The sequence below is a fragment of the Bison bison genome, unplaced genomic scaffold (genome assembly GCF_000754665.1).
Source record: "Bison bison bison isolate TAMUID 2011002044 unplaced genomic scaffold, Bison_UMD1.0 scf7180017864303, whole genome shotgun sequence".
Taxonomy (NCBI): Eukaryota; Metazoa; Chordata; class Mammalia; order Artiodactyla; family Bovidae; genus Bison; species Bison bison.
In genome coordinates, this window is record NW_011494875.1 from 3,276,824 (window position 1) to 3,291,304 (window position 14,481).

The window sequence follows — 14,481 nt, forward strand, 5'->3', positions numbered from 1 at the left end:
TCTGCATGGTTGATATTTGTTTTTTTATGTTTAGTATTATTTTGCTGCTCACTTTCTCACACACCATATTCTAGATGGGATTTGTGTTCCTTACAACCCAGAATTCCACAACCCAGAATTCCTAATTACGTAATCTAGTTCTGGGCGACAGCAGACCTGCCAGTCTCAGTCACTAGGCAACCAACTTCAGCTCCCTCTTCATAGGCATGGGTGTTATGCTGACCCTGTTGTCCACATAAGCAAGGCCAGCTCCTTGGCGTACAGTGTTTTTCCCTGACCCATTCCTAGGAAGAGTGATTGTATGTCTTAGCACATCCTGTCCTAAACTCAGCGGAATTGTTGTGTCTCCTCCTCCAGACTGAGGTCTCCTGAGAGTACAAATTGTTCTTTTATTTACTTATTTTTGTCTCTGGTACTTCTCACACTGTCTGGGACAAAGCAGATGCTCCAAAGCAGCTCAGTAAATGAAACACAGTGCCTTCTTATTTATGCTCTGGGCTTCCAATGTCTTCTGTCCTAGCCTACCTTGGGAACAAGCCAACTGGTTAATAAAGAATATGTACCCAAGTGGGGGAAAGAAAAAGAAAGAAAAGGAAAAGAATATATACTTAATCCACATGACTTTCGACTCAGAATGATAATCTGTAGGCATTAAAAAAAGATTACTTTGGAATTAGAGACAGGAAGCCAGACCAATAACTTTGTATCAAGATGTATGTGGTTGATATTGCTATACAATAGTGCTTTTGTGTAGCACTTTATGGCGTGAAAAGAATTTTTACTGAAGTGGTCTCATTTGATACTCACAGTATACCTTGGAAATTTTATTATTCTGGTCTTGAAGACTTTTCCTTACTAAACTCTGGTGGGTAGCCTTGTGGGCCCATGGTGCCTCTCTCTTTCTGTAGTTCCAGGGTGCCTGTAGGTCACAGGGGGCCCTGCTTACAAAACACCAGGATCGGGGTGGGATTGGGGCTGGGATGGAGGAGTTCCTCATCAATTCCCTCTGTGATCAAGCCTCTTCCAACAAGGGGGAAGGTGGTCCTTTCCCCCTGGGCATCACCCTCCTTCTTGCCACCATCCTGCTGTCTTCTCCAACCCATCACATACTCAACTATGATGGAGGTTGAAGATTTCTAATGGCTCAGATTTCAGAAGAGAGTGATCTCTATCTAAGAACTTGGTCTTCAAAAGGAGGGTGAACCATTCAAAACTCTCTCTCTCTTTCATCCCTTTCATCTCTGTTGCCTCTCCTGTCAATCTTTTCTCCATTCTCCTACACCTTTCCTTGAGAATGTCCATTACCTTCTACATGAAGATGCATCCATCATCCTTTTTACCTTCCTAAACCTTAGCCCAATTACTAATTCAAAACTGTGCTCCTGTCTGCACAGTCATTAGTTATTTAGAGGCCAGACTAGGGGCCATGGTCCTGCCAGTGCTGATGGAGATAGAAACTTCAAGTCCACTTCAGTCTCCTTGCCAGAGATGAACCAAGAGAATTTCCTCACAAGTTTACCTGGGATGCTGGCACATATTGTTACAGTCCAAATTACTTTCTCTGGGATAATACAGTCAAAGGTCTGTTGTTTAGTTGCTAAGTCATGTCTGCATGACTGCAGCACACCAGGCTTCCCTTCACTATCTCCTGCAATTTGCTCAAACTCACGTTCGTTGAGTTGGGATGTCATCCATCCATTTCATCCTCTGTCACCCCCTTCTCCTCCTGCTTTCAACCTTTCACAGCATCAGGGTCTCTTCCAATGAGTTGAATCTTCACATCAAGTCCTCCCAATGAATATTCAGGGTTGATTTCCTTTAGGATTGACTGGTTTGAGAAGAATTGATGCTTTCAAATTGTGGTACTGGAAAAGACTCTTGAGAGTCCCTTGGACATCAAGGAGATCTAATGTCTGAGGCAGAAAGAATAGTCAGCCTGCTTCTTGAGAACAATAAACTCTGGCATTATTCTGAGGGCCTTTGACCTTTTCCTGGACTTGGATCAAATTACCAGAATCTCTACCAGATGCAAATCTGTTTCTTTTTGCCATCCAAGAAGGATGAATTGCCTCCGATTACCTTTCTAGAGTTTCAAATATTTTCTTCTTCCACACCAAACCAGTCTCCCTTACCCAAAGGACTGGGGTCAATTGATTCTACCTTAGCGCTAAGAAAATGGAACCTTAGAGAAAGTTAAGTGAATTACCAAGCAATGGCAGATATAGGCCCTACAGTGCCTCACTCATAAATATTAATTATGTACTCTGCAAAAGATTTACTGGCAGCTCTGAGGAAACTTCTGATGGTAAATTATTGAATCTGTTTGTTGATATCATTTTCTACATTTCCTTCTTTTCCTTTCCAGCATCCTCTTTTTTTTTTTAAAGTGTTAAATGTATTCAAAATTCTTGATTTAGAATGATCAAGAGGTGAAGTTTTGTCTCTTAAATAGGCAACATGGAAATTTCTGAAGACACTAATGTGGAGGTAAGTTTTCTTTAAGAAATTCCTTCTTTACAGCTGCCCCAGAGTTAATGCTCATAGCATACGTATTCTATTTAAATTATCTCTTCTGCCAACACTGTGCCCTGCACATAGTAGGAATTCAACAAAATCACTGTTACAATTCTATGTATGATTTTATTGAGAATGTTTAAATAACATCATCACCGAATCTGGACCTTGCCAATAATATTAGGCTGGGTCAATTCCCTACCAACCAATTCTGCTCTGACGCTGAGATTATTTTTTTAGAAGAAAATCATGTGAAAGTTAATGTGTTTCCTGAAGTGGAAAGGTCTAGAAAAGCTTTTTATTTTTGAGGACTTCCAGTTGTGGCAGGAAAAAATTCTGGCTTATTATTTTCTAAGCAGTGCGTCATCTAAGGAGACATGAATCTCTTTTCCTTTCTCACAGAGTTTTTCTGGTCAAGCCTAAAGACCACACAGTTTCCAAACAAAACAAAATAAAGCAAAGCAAGCCCCTCCTCCTGCCAAATCGTCTCATCTTCACTCTACTTCCCTCTAAAACTCTCATTTCACCAGCCTTAATACTACCTCACCACCCCCTACCCCTAGCTGTGCTCTTTCTCTTGATAACTCTCTCTCCTGTATTTAATACACACCTGCAGAGTGGAATTTCCCTTGGTGAATGCTTATTATATTTGTTTTAACAGCCATTTTAATGTGCTGAGATCTTATTTTCTCACCTCTGCCAGCAGCCTAAGCATCCCTGGGACATTTTTCCAGATTTTCAAGGAAAGAAGCCCAGTTTTCCAGCTTGGGGTAATGGGCTCATTTTTTCAGATTTGTGAGTGTGCCACAGGCTGGGTATGACCTGTGATCTTTCCAGTAGCCCTGAGGGAACATGTGTGTGCTAAGTTGCGTTAGTCCTATCCGACTCTGCGAACCCGTGGACTGTAGCCCACCAGGCTCCTCTCTCCTCGGAATTCTCCAGGCAAGAATGCTGGAGTGGGCTGCCATTTCCTCCTCCAGGGGATCTTCCCAACCCAGGGATCAAACCCATGTCTTTTATATCTCCTGCATTGGCAGGCGGGTTCTTTACCACTAGCGTCACCTCGGAAACCCATGAGAGAATATGAATGGCATTCAAAAACATTACTTTCAGCCCATGTAATTGTAGAGCAAGGTGAGCCACACAGCAGGAATGAGTACCCTGGGTAGACACCTAGATGGATGGACAAAGGAAGGCAAATAAGCCCACAAAAACTTTTACAGAATGGGTTCTGAATAGAGCAGGTGTGTATAACAGGATGTTAGGTAAGATTCTTCTTGCTGTTTCACTCATAGCTGAGGCCTCAAAGCTAAGAACAGTAGGGCAAGTTCCCCACATTCTGAAAAGGATGCTCTATTATATCAAGATAAGGGTTTCCTTGAAGTAAACAAATGGATGCCTGTGCAGTGGCCTTCTCTTTACACTGGGGAGCTGATAGGGGTGCTTTCCAGGATATCAAGAGAAAGCCAGAGGGCCTCAAGAAACCATCTCGACGTTGGCTGGGATATCAGCTAGGAAGGAAACTGCCATTTCTCATGACATAGACATTAAGACGTGGTCCTCTGTCATTGAGGGACTACCCCAGATGAGAGAAAAGCATGAAGGGAAAGTTCTTGGAGAACTTGACCTGTGCCTCCTAGACTTTGGGGTGTCAAAGACTGTGTCTGCTTCTCACCTGGAAGGTCCGAAGGCAAGGAGCTGGCTGACATTGACTCTGATGGCAGCAGAAAGAGAAAAAGTCTCCTATGGGTGGCTGTGATCAACAGATGATGGATAAAGAAGATGTGGTACATATATACAATGGAATATTACTCAGTCATAAAAATAATAAAATAATACCATTTGCAGCAATATGGATGGACCTGGATATTATAATATTAAATAAAGTAAGAATAGAAAGATAAATATCATATCATTTACATGTGGAATCTAAAAACGATAGAAATGAACTGATCCACAAAGCAGAAACAGACTCACAGACTGAGGGAATGAATTTACAGTTACCAGGGGGAAGGGTGGTGGGCAGGGATGGACTGGGAGCTTGGGACCGAAATGCTCACTCTGCTGTATTTAAAATAGATAATCAACAGGGACCTACTGTATAGCACAGGGAACTCTGTTCCATATTCTGTGATAACCTAAATGGGAAAAAATTGTGAAAAAGAATTTTTAGAAAAGAAAGAGCCACCTATCCTTTCAGGTTTGGCAGGAAAAGGTACTGAGTGTTTTGCCTTTCATCCTTAAAAGGGTCCCCCTCCGGAGGACGGCCTGATACCAGACAGAACCCTGCAGAGACAGCAGCACTGGGAGCAGGACTGAGGAGTGCTTCTCGTGTTCAGCCAGAGATTACATGGGCCAGAAGAGGGATCCTCTGCAGGAGCAGTCTCTGTGCGCATGGGAGAAAGAGTCTTCAGAAGTGTCCCATGAAAGAAAGAACCAACATTAGAGGAGAGGACTGTGATGAGACGTTACCACAGTCAGGGAGCCTTTTTATCTATTCCCCTTATGAAGCCCCTCTGCCAATGCAAGTCCCCAAGTCCAAGGGCAGCACAGTGAGAGGGAGGGAGTAAAAGAGGAAGATGAAGAGACAGGGACCAGGAACAGCCTGCTCCTCCTCTTCTGTGGGTTTTCAGCTGGGGTTAGGTTCAGGTCAGAGGAGTCAAAAAAACTTTAAATCAGTTGAGAAGGTGAAACTTAATATGAGACAAAACTAGACTTCTGGCTTCCCTGGTGGCTCAGACAATAAAGAATCTACCTGCAATGTGGAAGACCTGGGTTCAATCCCTGGGGTGGGACGGTCTCTTGGAGGAGGGCATGGTAACCCACTCCAGTATTCTTGCCTGCAGAATCCCATGGACAGAGGAGCCTGGCAGTCTACAGTCTCCAGGGTGGCAGAGACTTGGACATGACTGAATGACTAACACAAGCACAGACTTTTTTTATACCTAAAGATAATACTGTTTATTATTATCCAAAAGACAATGGAGAAGCAATAAAACTGTGTAAGCAATTGCCCAGAGAGAAAAAGAAAGATAGACATGAGAAAGAATAAAGATTTCTTTTATGTCTTCATACTCTGCTGTGCCCCACTTATTCAATAAATCAGTTATATGTTCTATCAATACATGTTTGGTAAAACTCTACATCAATTTATTTCATTTCTGATGAAAAGCTCCTTTGGCCAGACTTCCTTCAGTGAACAAGAGGGATTCTAAATGACTTGGGTGGGAAGGTATTGTTGTAGAATAAAGATGTGAATACCCACTACAAGTTTTTCTAGCATTTGCTCCAGATGTTCATGAGTTCCTTTTGGTTAGGCAATATTTCAAATAAAAATCCTCTCTGAGACTGAAAAATAGCTTGGAGCAATTCAGATAATGGCTCACGGCCTGATCCTTGCTAGAATCTTTCTTTACGTAACATACACATCATTGGGAATTAACAAAGAAGTTCATTATCTTCCTTTGAATAGGCGTGCTGGAGACTATTTATTTCAAGTGTTACATTAGATGAGGTGTAGTGGTCTCTTAATCTAGCTAAACTTTGGCTTGGCTATGTGCCCGAGTGTTGATAATACGCATGAGCATAGAGAAAATTCTACTGTGATGAATTGAATAATTTCTTGGGGATGGATATTTAATTTTTTGCAATTATAAAAAGTTTTTGCTATCACTGTTTGGGGGGACTGATTCTGAGATGGTCCAAAGCTCTAACCTCTAGTGACATGAAGTATATTGGGCTCACATGTGATAAATTAAGCCCCTGAGCAAGAAAACCGTAGGGCTTCAGTAAAACTGATGAAAACATCATGAAGTGCACACACAGAGAATATTAGGCTTATCCCTTGCAATAGCCAAGAACTGGATGGTTTTCCTGTCCAGAAGAGATGATTTTGGTGATCTCCAGAAATAGGAAGAAAAGAATAAGTGAAGGGTAATTTGCTTCTCTTTTCTTTTCATATCTTATATGGTAAAGCCAAAAAGTTAAGTATAAAATATAGCGCCTAAAATTTAGATTAGATGACATAAAACATGCAAATAAGGATTGCTGAGAGCGTGGTCTCTTGGACAAGTTATGTAGTGAAGGCAGCACCTGATTTTGATGTTGGGATGTATGTCACTCGGGGCAAACAACCGGGCTCCAGAAGTCCACCCAGCGCTCTAACTCTTCCCCATATGTCCATACTCCACCAAGAATTCCAGCCTGGGGTATACAGAGGTCTGTGATGTGTTCACCTGCTCTTACACTGTCTTCCACCTGTGGGTTTCCAGAGGATCAAACAAATCTTTCACTTTATATTAGAACCTAAGTTTAAGTGTTTTCAAACTAAACTTCTTTTCCTAAAAAAAAATCATGCATTCAAAATTAAAATCAAGAGGCTTATTTATAACCAACTATTTAAAAACCATCAAACATTTCACTCATTTCCATTTGAGAATAACAGACCTATTGCAAAAACAAACAAACAAAAAAACCATTTAGAGATAGGCATACCCTTTGCAGATTCTCCTGGAGCCTATACTTTTAGAAATTGCAAAGGTACATGTTATTAAATAGGGTGTCCCTGTTAAGTTGTGTGGTTAGTAGGTAAAAATTTAACAACTTGAAACTCAGTTATAGTGAAATTTAATCTGTACTTGCAGTTAAGTGATTCAGTGAAATCACACATAATGAGCTTGTTATCATGAGAAATACCCAGCAGAAAAATTCAAGTTTCTATTACTACTATGCAAGCAAAATTCTTAGGAAAAATATAATCACAGATGCAATGAACCTATGGAAAAAGTTAAAATTTTAATGTTAGCCTACCTATTTATATAATCTATTGGCATAAAATCATAATAAGCATACTCGAGTGAAGCATCATTCATTTTAAAAGTTCCTCATTGTAATTTTCCTAGAGTTATCCAATACTTATTGTATTACTTAATACCTGTTTAAAAAGGAATCTTAGGTTATTCATCTTGGGAAAGAATTATAGAATTGATTATTTTCAAAATATTTTCTATAATTAAAGGCAAAGCTTTTCTTATTTTGTATCATAGTATCTTCATTTCCTCTTACTGACCTATGCTACCAACAATTCTCTTCTTGCATTTTCATTGTTACCTTGAAAGAATTTATAGTCTTTAACTATGTTCCACTGAGTCTTGTCTTTTCTATTATATACAATTTAGCTCTACTAGGTTTTCAATATGTTGTCCCATCTGACTGCAGAATCTTTCTGGGTTGTTATTATATGTGTTGGCCAAGTTGTTGGGAGCTAAGGTGCATATGAGATCCTGTGTACAATCCATCCCAGCGCATGTCTCTTCCTATGTCATTGTTTAGTCACTCAGTTGTGTCCGACTCTTTGAGACCCCATGGACTGTAGCCCACCAAGCATACTGAGTGGGTAGCCATTTCCTTCTCCAGGGAACCTCCCCAACCCAGGAATGAAACCCACATCTCCTGTATTGGCAGATGGATTCTTACTGCAGAGCCACCAGGGAAGCCAATCCCTCCTATACCCAGGGCTTAAATCAGATTCCTTCTCAAATTTAGGCAGAGGGGTGGTGCATCTTCCTAGTAGGGCAGGGGCAGGAAGAGCTACATGTACCACAGGTTTTGGCTCAATGAGTTGGTGGGAGAACAATCCAGAAAAGGAGCATATCCAATGCCTTCTTTCACTCTGGCATCACACAGGGAAATTTTGCTGCCTTCTCCTAATGCTTCACTGATAATCAAGCAAAAAGCAGATACTGGCTTTAGATGTATCCTAAATCCAGAGCTACTTCCTTAGATTAGTGGAGGGTTCTGGGATTCCCTTGGAAGAAAAGCTATGACCAACCTAGACAGTGTACTAAAAAGCAGAGACATTACTTTGCCAACAAAGGTCCGTATAGTCAAAGCTATGGTTTCTCCAGTAGTCATGTATGGATGTGAGAGTTGGACTACAAAGAAAGCTGAGTGCTGAAGAATTGATGCTTTTGAACTGTGGTGTTGGAGAAGACTCTTAAGAGTCCTTTGGACTTCAAGGAGATCCAACCAGTCAATCCTAAAGGAGATCAATCCTGAATATTCATTGGAAGGACTGATACTGAAGCTGAAACTCTAATACTTTAGCCACCTGTGGGCAGAGTTGACTCATTTGAAAAGACCCTGATGCTGGGAAAGATTGAAGGTGGGAGGAGAAAGGGATGACAGAAGATGAGTTGGTTGGATGGCATCACTGACTCAATGGACATGAGTTTGAGCAAGCTCCAGGAGTTGTGATGGACAGGGAAGCCTGGCATGCTGCAGTCCACGGGGTTGCAAAGAGTTGGACACGACTGAGTGACTGAAGTGACTGGGCTTCTCAGGTGGTGCTAGTGGTAAAGACCCACCTGTCAATGCAGGAGATGAAAGAGATGCAGGCTCTATCTCTGGGTCAGGAAGATCCCCTGGAGGAGGGTATGGCAACCCACTCCAGTATTCTTGTCTGGAGAATCCCATGGATAGAGGAGCCGGTGGGCTATAGTCCATACAGTTGAAAAAGGCTGGGCACAACTGAAGTGACTTACCATGCACTGGTCTGTTTATTGGGCTCCTCAGGTCTGTTTATTATCAGATTAACCTCATTACATCATAGTCATTCTGTAAATAAGGCCAAAATGCCATACGAGTATTGAAGAAGTAAAAATCAATAACATGAGAATTTTGGAACTCCTTACATGTGCATTTGAAAATAGATAAAACTTCTCTGAGCTCTGTCTGACCCTTCTATAAGGAATCAATAGAAAATCTGTGCATATATATGTACATAAATGGGCTTCCCAGGTGGCACTAGTGGTAAAGAACCCAGCTGCCAATGCAGGAGATGTAAGAGTTGTGGGTTTGATCCCTGAATCCCAAAGATCCCATTGAGGAGGGCATGGCAACCCCTGCCAGCATTCTTGCTTGGAGAATTCCATGCACAGAGGAGCCAGGGGACCTACAGTCCATGGGGTGGCAAAGAGTCGGACAGATTGAAGGAACTTAGCATGCACACATGGGTGTACATAAGTATATTATCAACCTTAATGATATAAAGGATGTGTAGCACAACTGATAATAATAATAAAATATAAATGCTCTTTATCTCTAATGCCATATAGCCAATTGATTCTCACAGAATGATTTTTGCTGAACTCTATTTATATCTAGCCAACCTATGGCTGTTGATGAATGAGTACAGTTCTGATATAAATGTTAGTTGATATTGTTTATATTAATAAGTAAGACTAAATTGAAAGCAAAACAATGAAGATGTTTATCAGAACTTCATCAGTGTGTGAGTGACATGAGCAATTTTTTTGCTTCAAATACTGGGGCAGTAGCCCTCAATTTTTTGTGCTACTCACACTGTAATGGCTACAGACATTTACAGGTTTAATCTGCATTGTTAACATTTTCTTCATTACTTCTCATGTCAAGACAATCAACAAAAAAATAAATCAATCTCTGATTGGTGGCCACCATGATCAATTTAAAGCTATAAACATGGCACCACTTATCACAGAGTGGGGAGGAGATACGCAGTGGTGTATAGTCATAAATTCTTCCTACCACACAGATAGAGTAGGTATAAACAACATCAAAGGCAGAGATAACAGAAAAAATGTAGTATAATAATAAGGATGTGATGCATTTTAAGTGTTTATTGTCTTTATTTTTAATATTATTCCTTTAATATGTAAGTTTGCATAATGTAATTTTAAATAATGGCTATGTATAACAACTGCTCACCAGATTCTTAAAAAGTTACTAATCAGCTCTTGTAAGCCAGGCTAAGTGGGCTCCAAAACACCGCTGGCCACAGCACAGAAGTATTAAAACATCATAATGATGAGAAATTAGAGCTGGAACAGATCCTGTCCATTGTCCCTGGTAAAAGTGTGGACACTGACATGTTGTGGTTTGCATAGGAAACTGTTAACAGAATAAGTTCTGGTCTGGTTCCCAGATTCCCAGTGGTTTGAATCACTGAGAAAGCATCCCTTGCATAAACTGGCCCATTTCAAGGGGAAGCTTGGCCAAAGAATGGCCACTCGTGATGAAGACCAGGCCAACTTCTGCATCTGCCATGCTCTGTGTAATGTACATGCATATGGAGGAAGGTGGGGCAGAGGAAAAGGGACATGTCAGGAGTTTGCATTCTAGCACCCAGGACTCTAAACCCTTGGGCAATCAGGGGCTTTGAGAATGTCTGGGTTCCCCTTGGAGGAAGATTTTCTCTGTATAGAAGCAATCAACCGAGGGTGAGCATGGAAATGGTAAAGTTTTGGAGAAAATGAAGCTTCAAAACTGCGATTATGCAGAATGGAGGAGGAAAAAGTTAAAATCATCAACTCCAGCTGGGACTAGAAACATAATAGCTAAGAACAGTTAACATTTACTGATTTACTGCATATTTATAATATGCTAAGCACTTTACATGCAGAGTTTCCTTTAACTTCACCACAACCATTTAAAATAGATATTATTTTTCTCATCATTTTTTCAGATAGGAAAACTGGTTGAGATTAGTTGCACAAGGTAATACAGGTAGAAAAGGGCAGAGCTGGAATTCATAGAAAACACAAACCTTTGAATCTGAACATACACAGTCATTTGAATTTTTCTATCAGTTTCCCACGTATTGGGACCAAGGAGAACAGGATTGTTTTACTTGTTAGATGGGATAGAAAATCAAGCTGGAGGAGAGGAAAAGTGTCATTCTTGGTTTTTTGGAATACTTTTCTATGACCAGAATGAAAATGAGGATTAACCCAATTATTTCTATCACCATTAAGGAGCGTGCATGCTCAGTTGTGTCTGACTTTGTGAGGCCCCGTGAACTGTAGCCTGCCAGGCAACTCTGTCCATGGAATTCTCCAGGCAAGAATACTGGAGTAGGTTGCCATGCCCTTCTTCAAGGGATCATCCTGACCCAGGGGTCAAAGCCCACTCTCCTGCATTGGTAGCTGTGTTCTTTACCACTACTGCCACCTGGGAAGCCCTATCACCATTAAAACCCTGGTCAAATACTACCATCACCACCACCCATACTAACAAGGAATAACCAAAGGATTATCAAGTTCCAGGGTCCTAGACACCTAGAATGAAACCTGTAGTAATGGTCCCCTCATTTCAAGCTCCTGTTCCTACTTAACTATTTGTAGTCATAGAATGTTATTTTTACTCAAAAACTAGTCTGAGAGGAACAGAGGCAAATGCATGCTGGCTGTCAGACTGAAGATAGGGATTAATTAAGAGGCAGTGGTGATACCCATCCACTTGGTTATGGAATGATGTCTCAGTGGGCTGTGACTGAGTCTACGCTGCTTGTGGAGTAGAAAGAGGGTAAAACCTTTGTCTGACAGTGGCCCACGGAAGGTCTTGCATGGGTTCTGTCCCATTGTTGTCCGGAGCTGGGATTTGGATTCAATATTTTCTCAACTCCATGTATACTCAGCCCTATTTACCATCTTCAAAGTTTTGGCAACAATATTTTTTCTACTACACAAGTCTTCTCTTTGCTTGCTTAATACTTAAAAATGAAGCTTAATTTGTGGCTGTTACTGTGGTGGTTTTGCTGGCTAGCCCCAAATGCAAGTCTGATAATAATGAAAGAAAAAGGGACATGCTTGAGACATCATATTGGGTTGGCCAAAAAGTTTTTTCAGGATTTACTGCAATGTTATAGAAAGCACATTGTTATTGGGAAAGGCCCTGATGCTGGGAAAGATTAAGGGCAGGAGGAGAAGGAGGCAATAGAGGATGAGATGGCTGGGTGGCATCACAGACTCAATGGACGTGAGTTTGAGCAAACTCCAGGAGATAGTGAAAGACAGGGAAGCCTGGTGTGCTGCCCTTCATGGGGTTGCAAAGATTCAGACCCAACTGAGCGACTGAACAGCAGCAGAAAGAACCAAATGAACTTTTTGGCCAACCCAATATATTGCAGTTTTAAAAATGGGTCCTTTCCGTGTGAATTTGGGTGCATTTATCACAACAGTTTCAGGTCAGGTGATGATATCTGAGGCTAGGGCAGAAGAGATGATGTGGTTTCTTCCTGGGCTTATAACTCTCTCTTTCTAGGAAATTCCACCCAGAACCCAGTCTCCATGCTAAGAGAAGCTCAAACCATATGGAGAACAGCTTGTATATGCTTTGTTCAGCAGTCCTAGTTGTAGCAGTCCTTTTAAAAAATTGTGTATTTTCTTCTTATTTATTTATTTGTGGCTGCATTTGGGTCTTCACTGCTGCACGTGGGCTTTCTCTAGCTGCGGTGAGCAGGGGCTACTCTTACGGTGTGAGGGCGTCTCGTGGTGATGGCTTCTCTTATTGTAGAGCTCAGGCTCTAGGGGTGCGAGCTCCAGTGGTTGCAGCTCCTGGGCTCTAGAGCACAGGCTTAGTAGTTGCAGTGCACGGGCTTAGTTGTTCCGTGGCATATGTGATCTTCTTGGACCAAGGATCAAACCTGTGTCTCCTGCATTGGCAGGCAGATTCCTATCTGCTGCACCACCAGGGAAGTCCTGAAGTCATCTCAGACGTTAAGTCATCTCAGCCTGGGCACCAGACTTGTGAATGAAAACACCACTTTGGAAACATTCTCTTGCCCCACTTCTTAAAAGGTAGACCAGTGAAGTAGCAATGAATGGTAACAGGCTCCCCCACTTAGAGCCTGTCCAGGCCAGGTGAGAGTGAAAATCCCTGAGAGCGTAATGGCCCCCTCCCCTTGTAAGGGATGACTGTATATTCCAGTTTGCCCTAGGCAGTCCAAATTTATATCTGTTCCCCTGACATTAATATTGGAACCCCTTCACTCTTAAAAGTGTTGTGATTTGGATGATAAGTTAAATGATCACTCTGTTCACAAGTCCAAGTGCTGGGAAATCTCTCCAGCACACACACATACACTTGGTGTCAGATTCCTCTTCATATGAACCACTGGCCACAGCATGAACTGTTGTGTCCAATTTCTTCCATCATGTGTAAAATGGAACCCATTAAATCTACATGCCCCTGTCCTGTGTGCTTAGTCACTCAGTCTTGTCTGACCCTTTGCAACCCCATAGGCTGCAGCCCACCAGGCTCCTCTCTCCAGGCAAGAATATTGGAGTGGGTTTCCATGCCCTCCTCCAGGGGATCTTCCCAACCCAGGGATCAAACCCAGGTCTCCAGCATTGCAGGCAGATTCTTTACCATCTGACCCACCAGGGAAGCTCACATGCCCCTGGATTTTCAAGATAAAACCAAATTACCTACAAAGAGCTGGAAATGGAACAACAGACTGGTTCCAAATAGGAAAAGGCTGTATATTGTCACCATGTTTATTTAACTTATATGCAGAGTACATCATGAGAAATGCTGGACTGGAAGAAACACAAGCTGGAATCAAGATTGCTGGGAGAAATATCAATAACCTCAGATATGCAGATGACACCACCCTTATGGCAGAAAGTGAAGAGGAAATAAAAAGCCTCTTGATGAAAGTGAAAGTGGAGAGTGAAAAAGTTGGCTTAAAGCTCAACATTCAGAAAATGAAGATCATGGCATTCGGTCCCATCACTTCATGGCAAATAGATGGGGAAACAGTGGAAACAGTGTCAGACTTTATTTTTCTGGGCTCCAAAATCACTGCAGATGGCGACTGCAGCCATGAAATTAAAAGACGCTTACTCCTTGGAAGGAAAGTTATGACCAACCTAGATAGCATATTCAAAAGCAGAGACATCACTTTGCCAACAAAGGTCCGTCTAGTCAAGGCTATGGTTTTTCCTGTGATCATGTATGGATGTTAGAGTTGGACTGTAAAGAAGGCTGAGCGCCAAAGAATTGATGCTTTTGAACTGTGGTGTTGGAGAAGACTCTTGAGAGTCCGTTGGACTGCAAGGAGATCCAACCAGTCCATTCTGAAGGAGATCAGCCCTGGGATTTCTTTGGAAGGAATGATGCTAAAGCTGAAACTCCAATACTTCTGTC

At 41.7% G+C, this 14,481-nt stretch overlaps 1 protein-coding gene across 1 annotated transcript in view; it reads left to right on the forward strand.

The window, feature by feature from the left end:
* The first annotated feature begins 2,457 nt into the window (after positions 1 to 2,457).
* The window catches only part of LOC104997046 (histone H2B-like), a 26,138-nt gene continuing 14,114 nt past the window's right edge, over positions 2,458 to 14,481 (forward strand). The window contains exons 1-2 of the mRNA XM_010851502.1: positions 2,458 to 2,487; positions 3,953 to 4,196. Coding sequence (XP_010849804.1) covers positions 2,458 to 2,487; positions 3,953 to 4,196 — 274 coding nt within the window. The remainder of the gene's footprint in view (positions 2,488 to 3,952; positions 4,197 to 14,481) is intronic.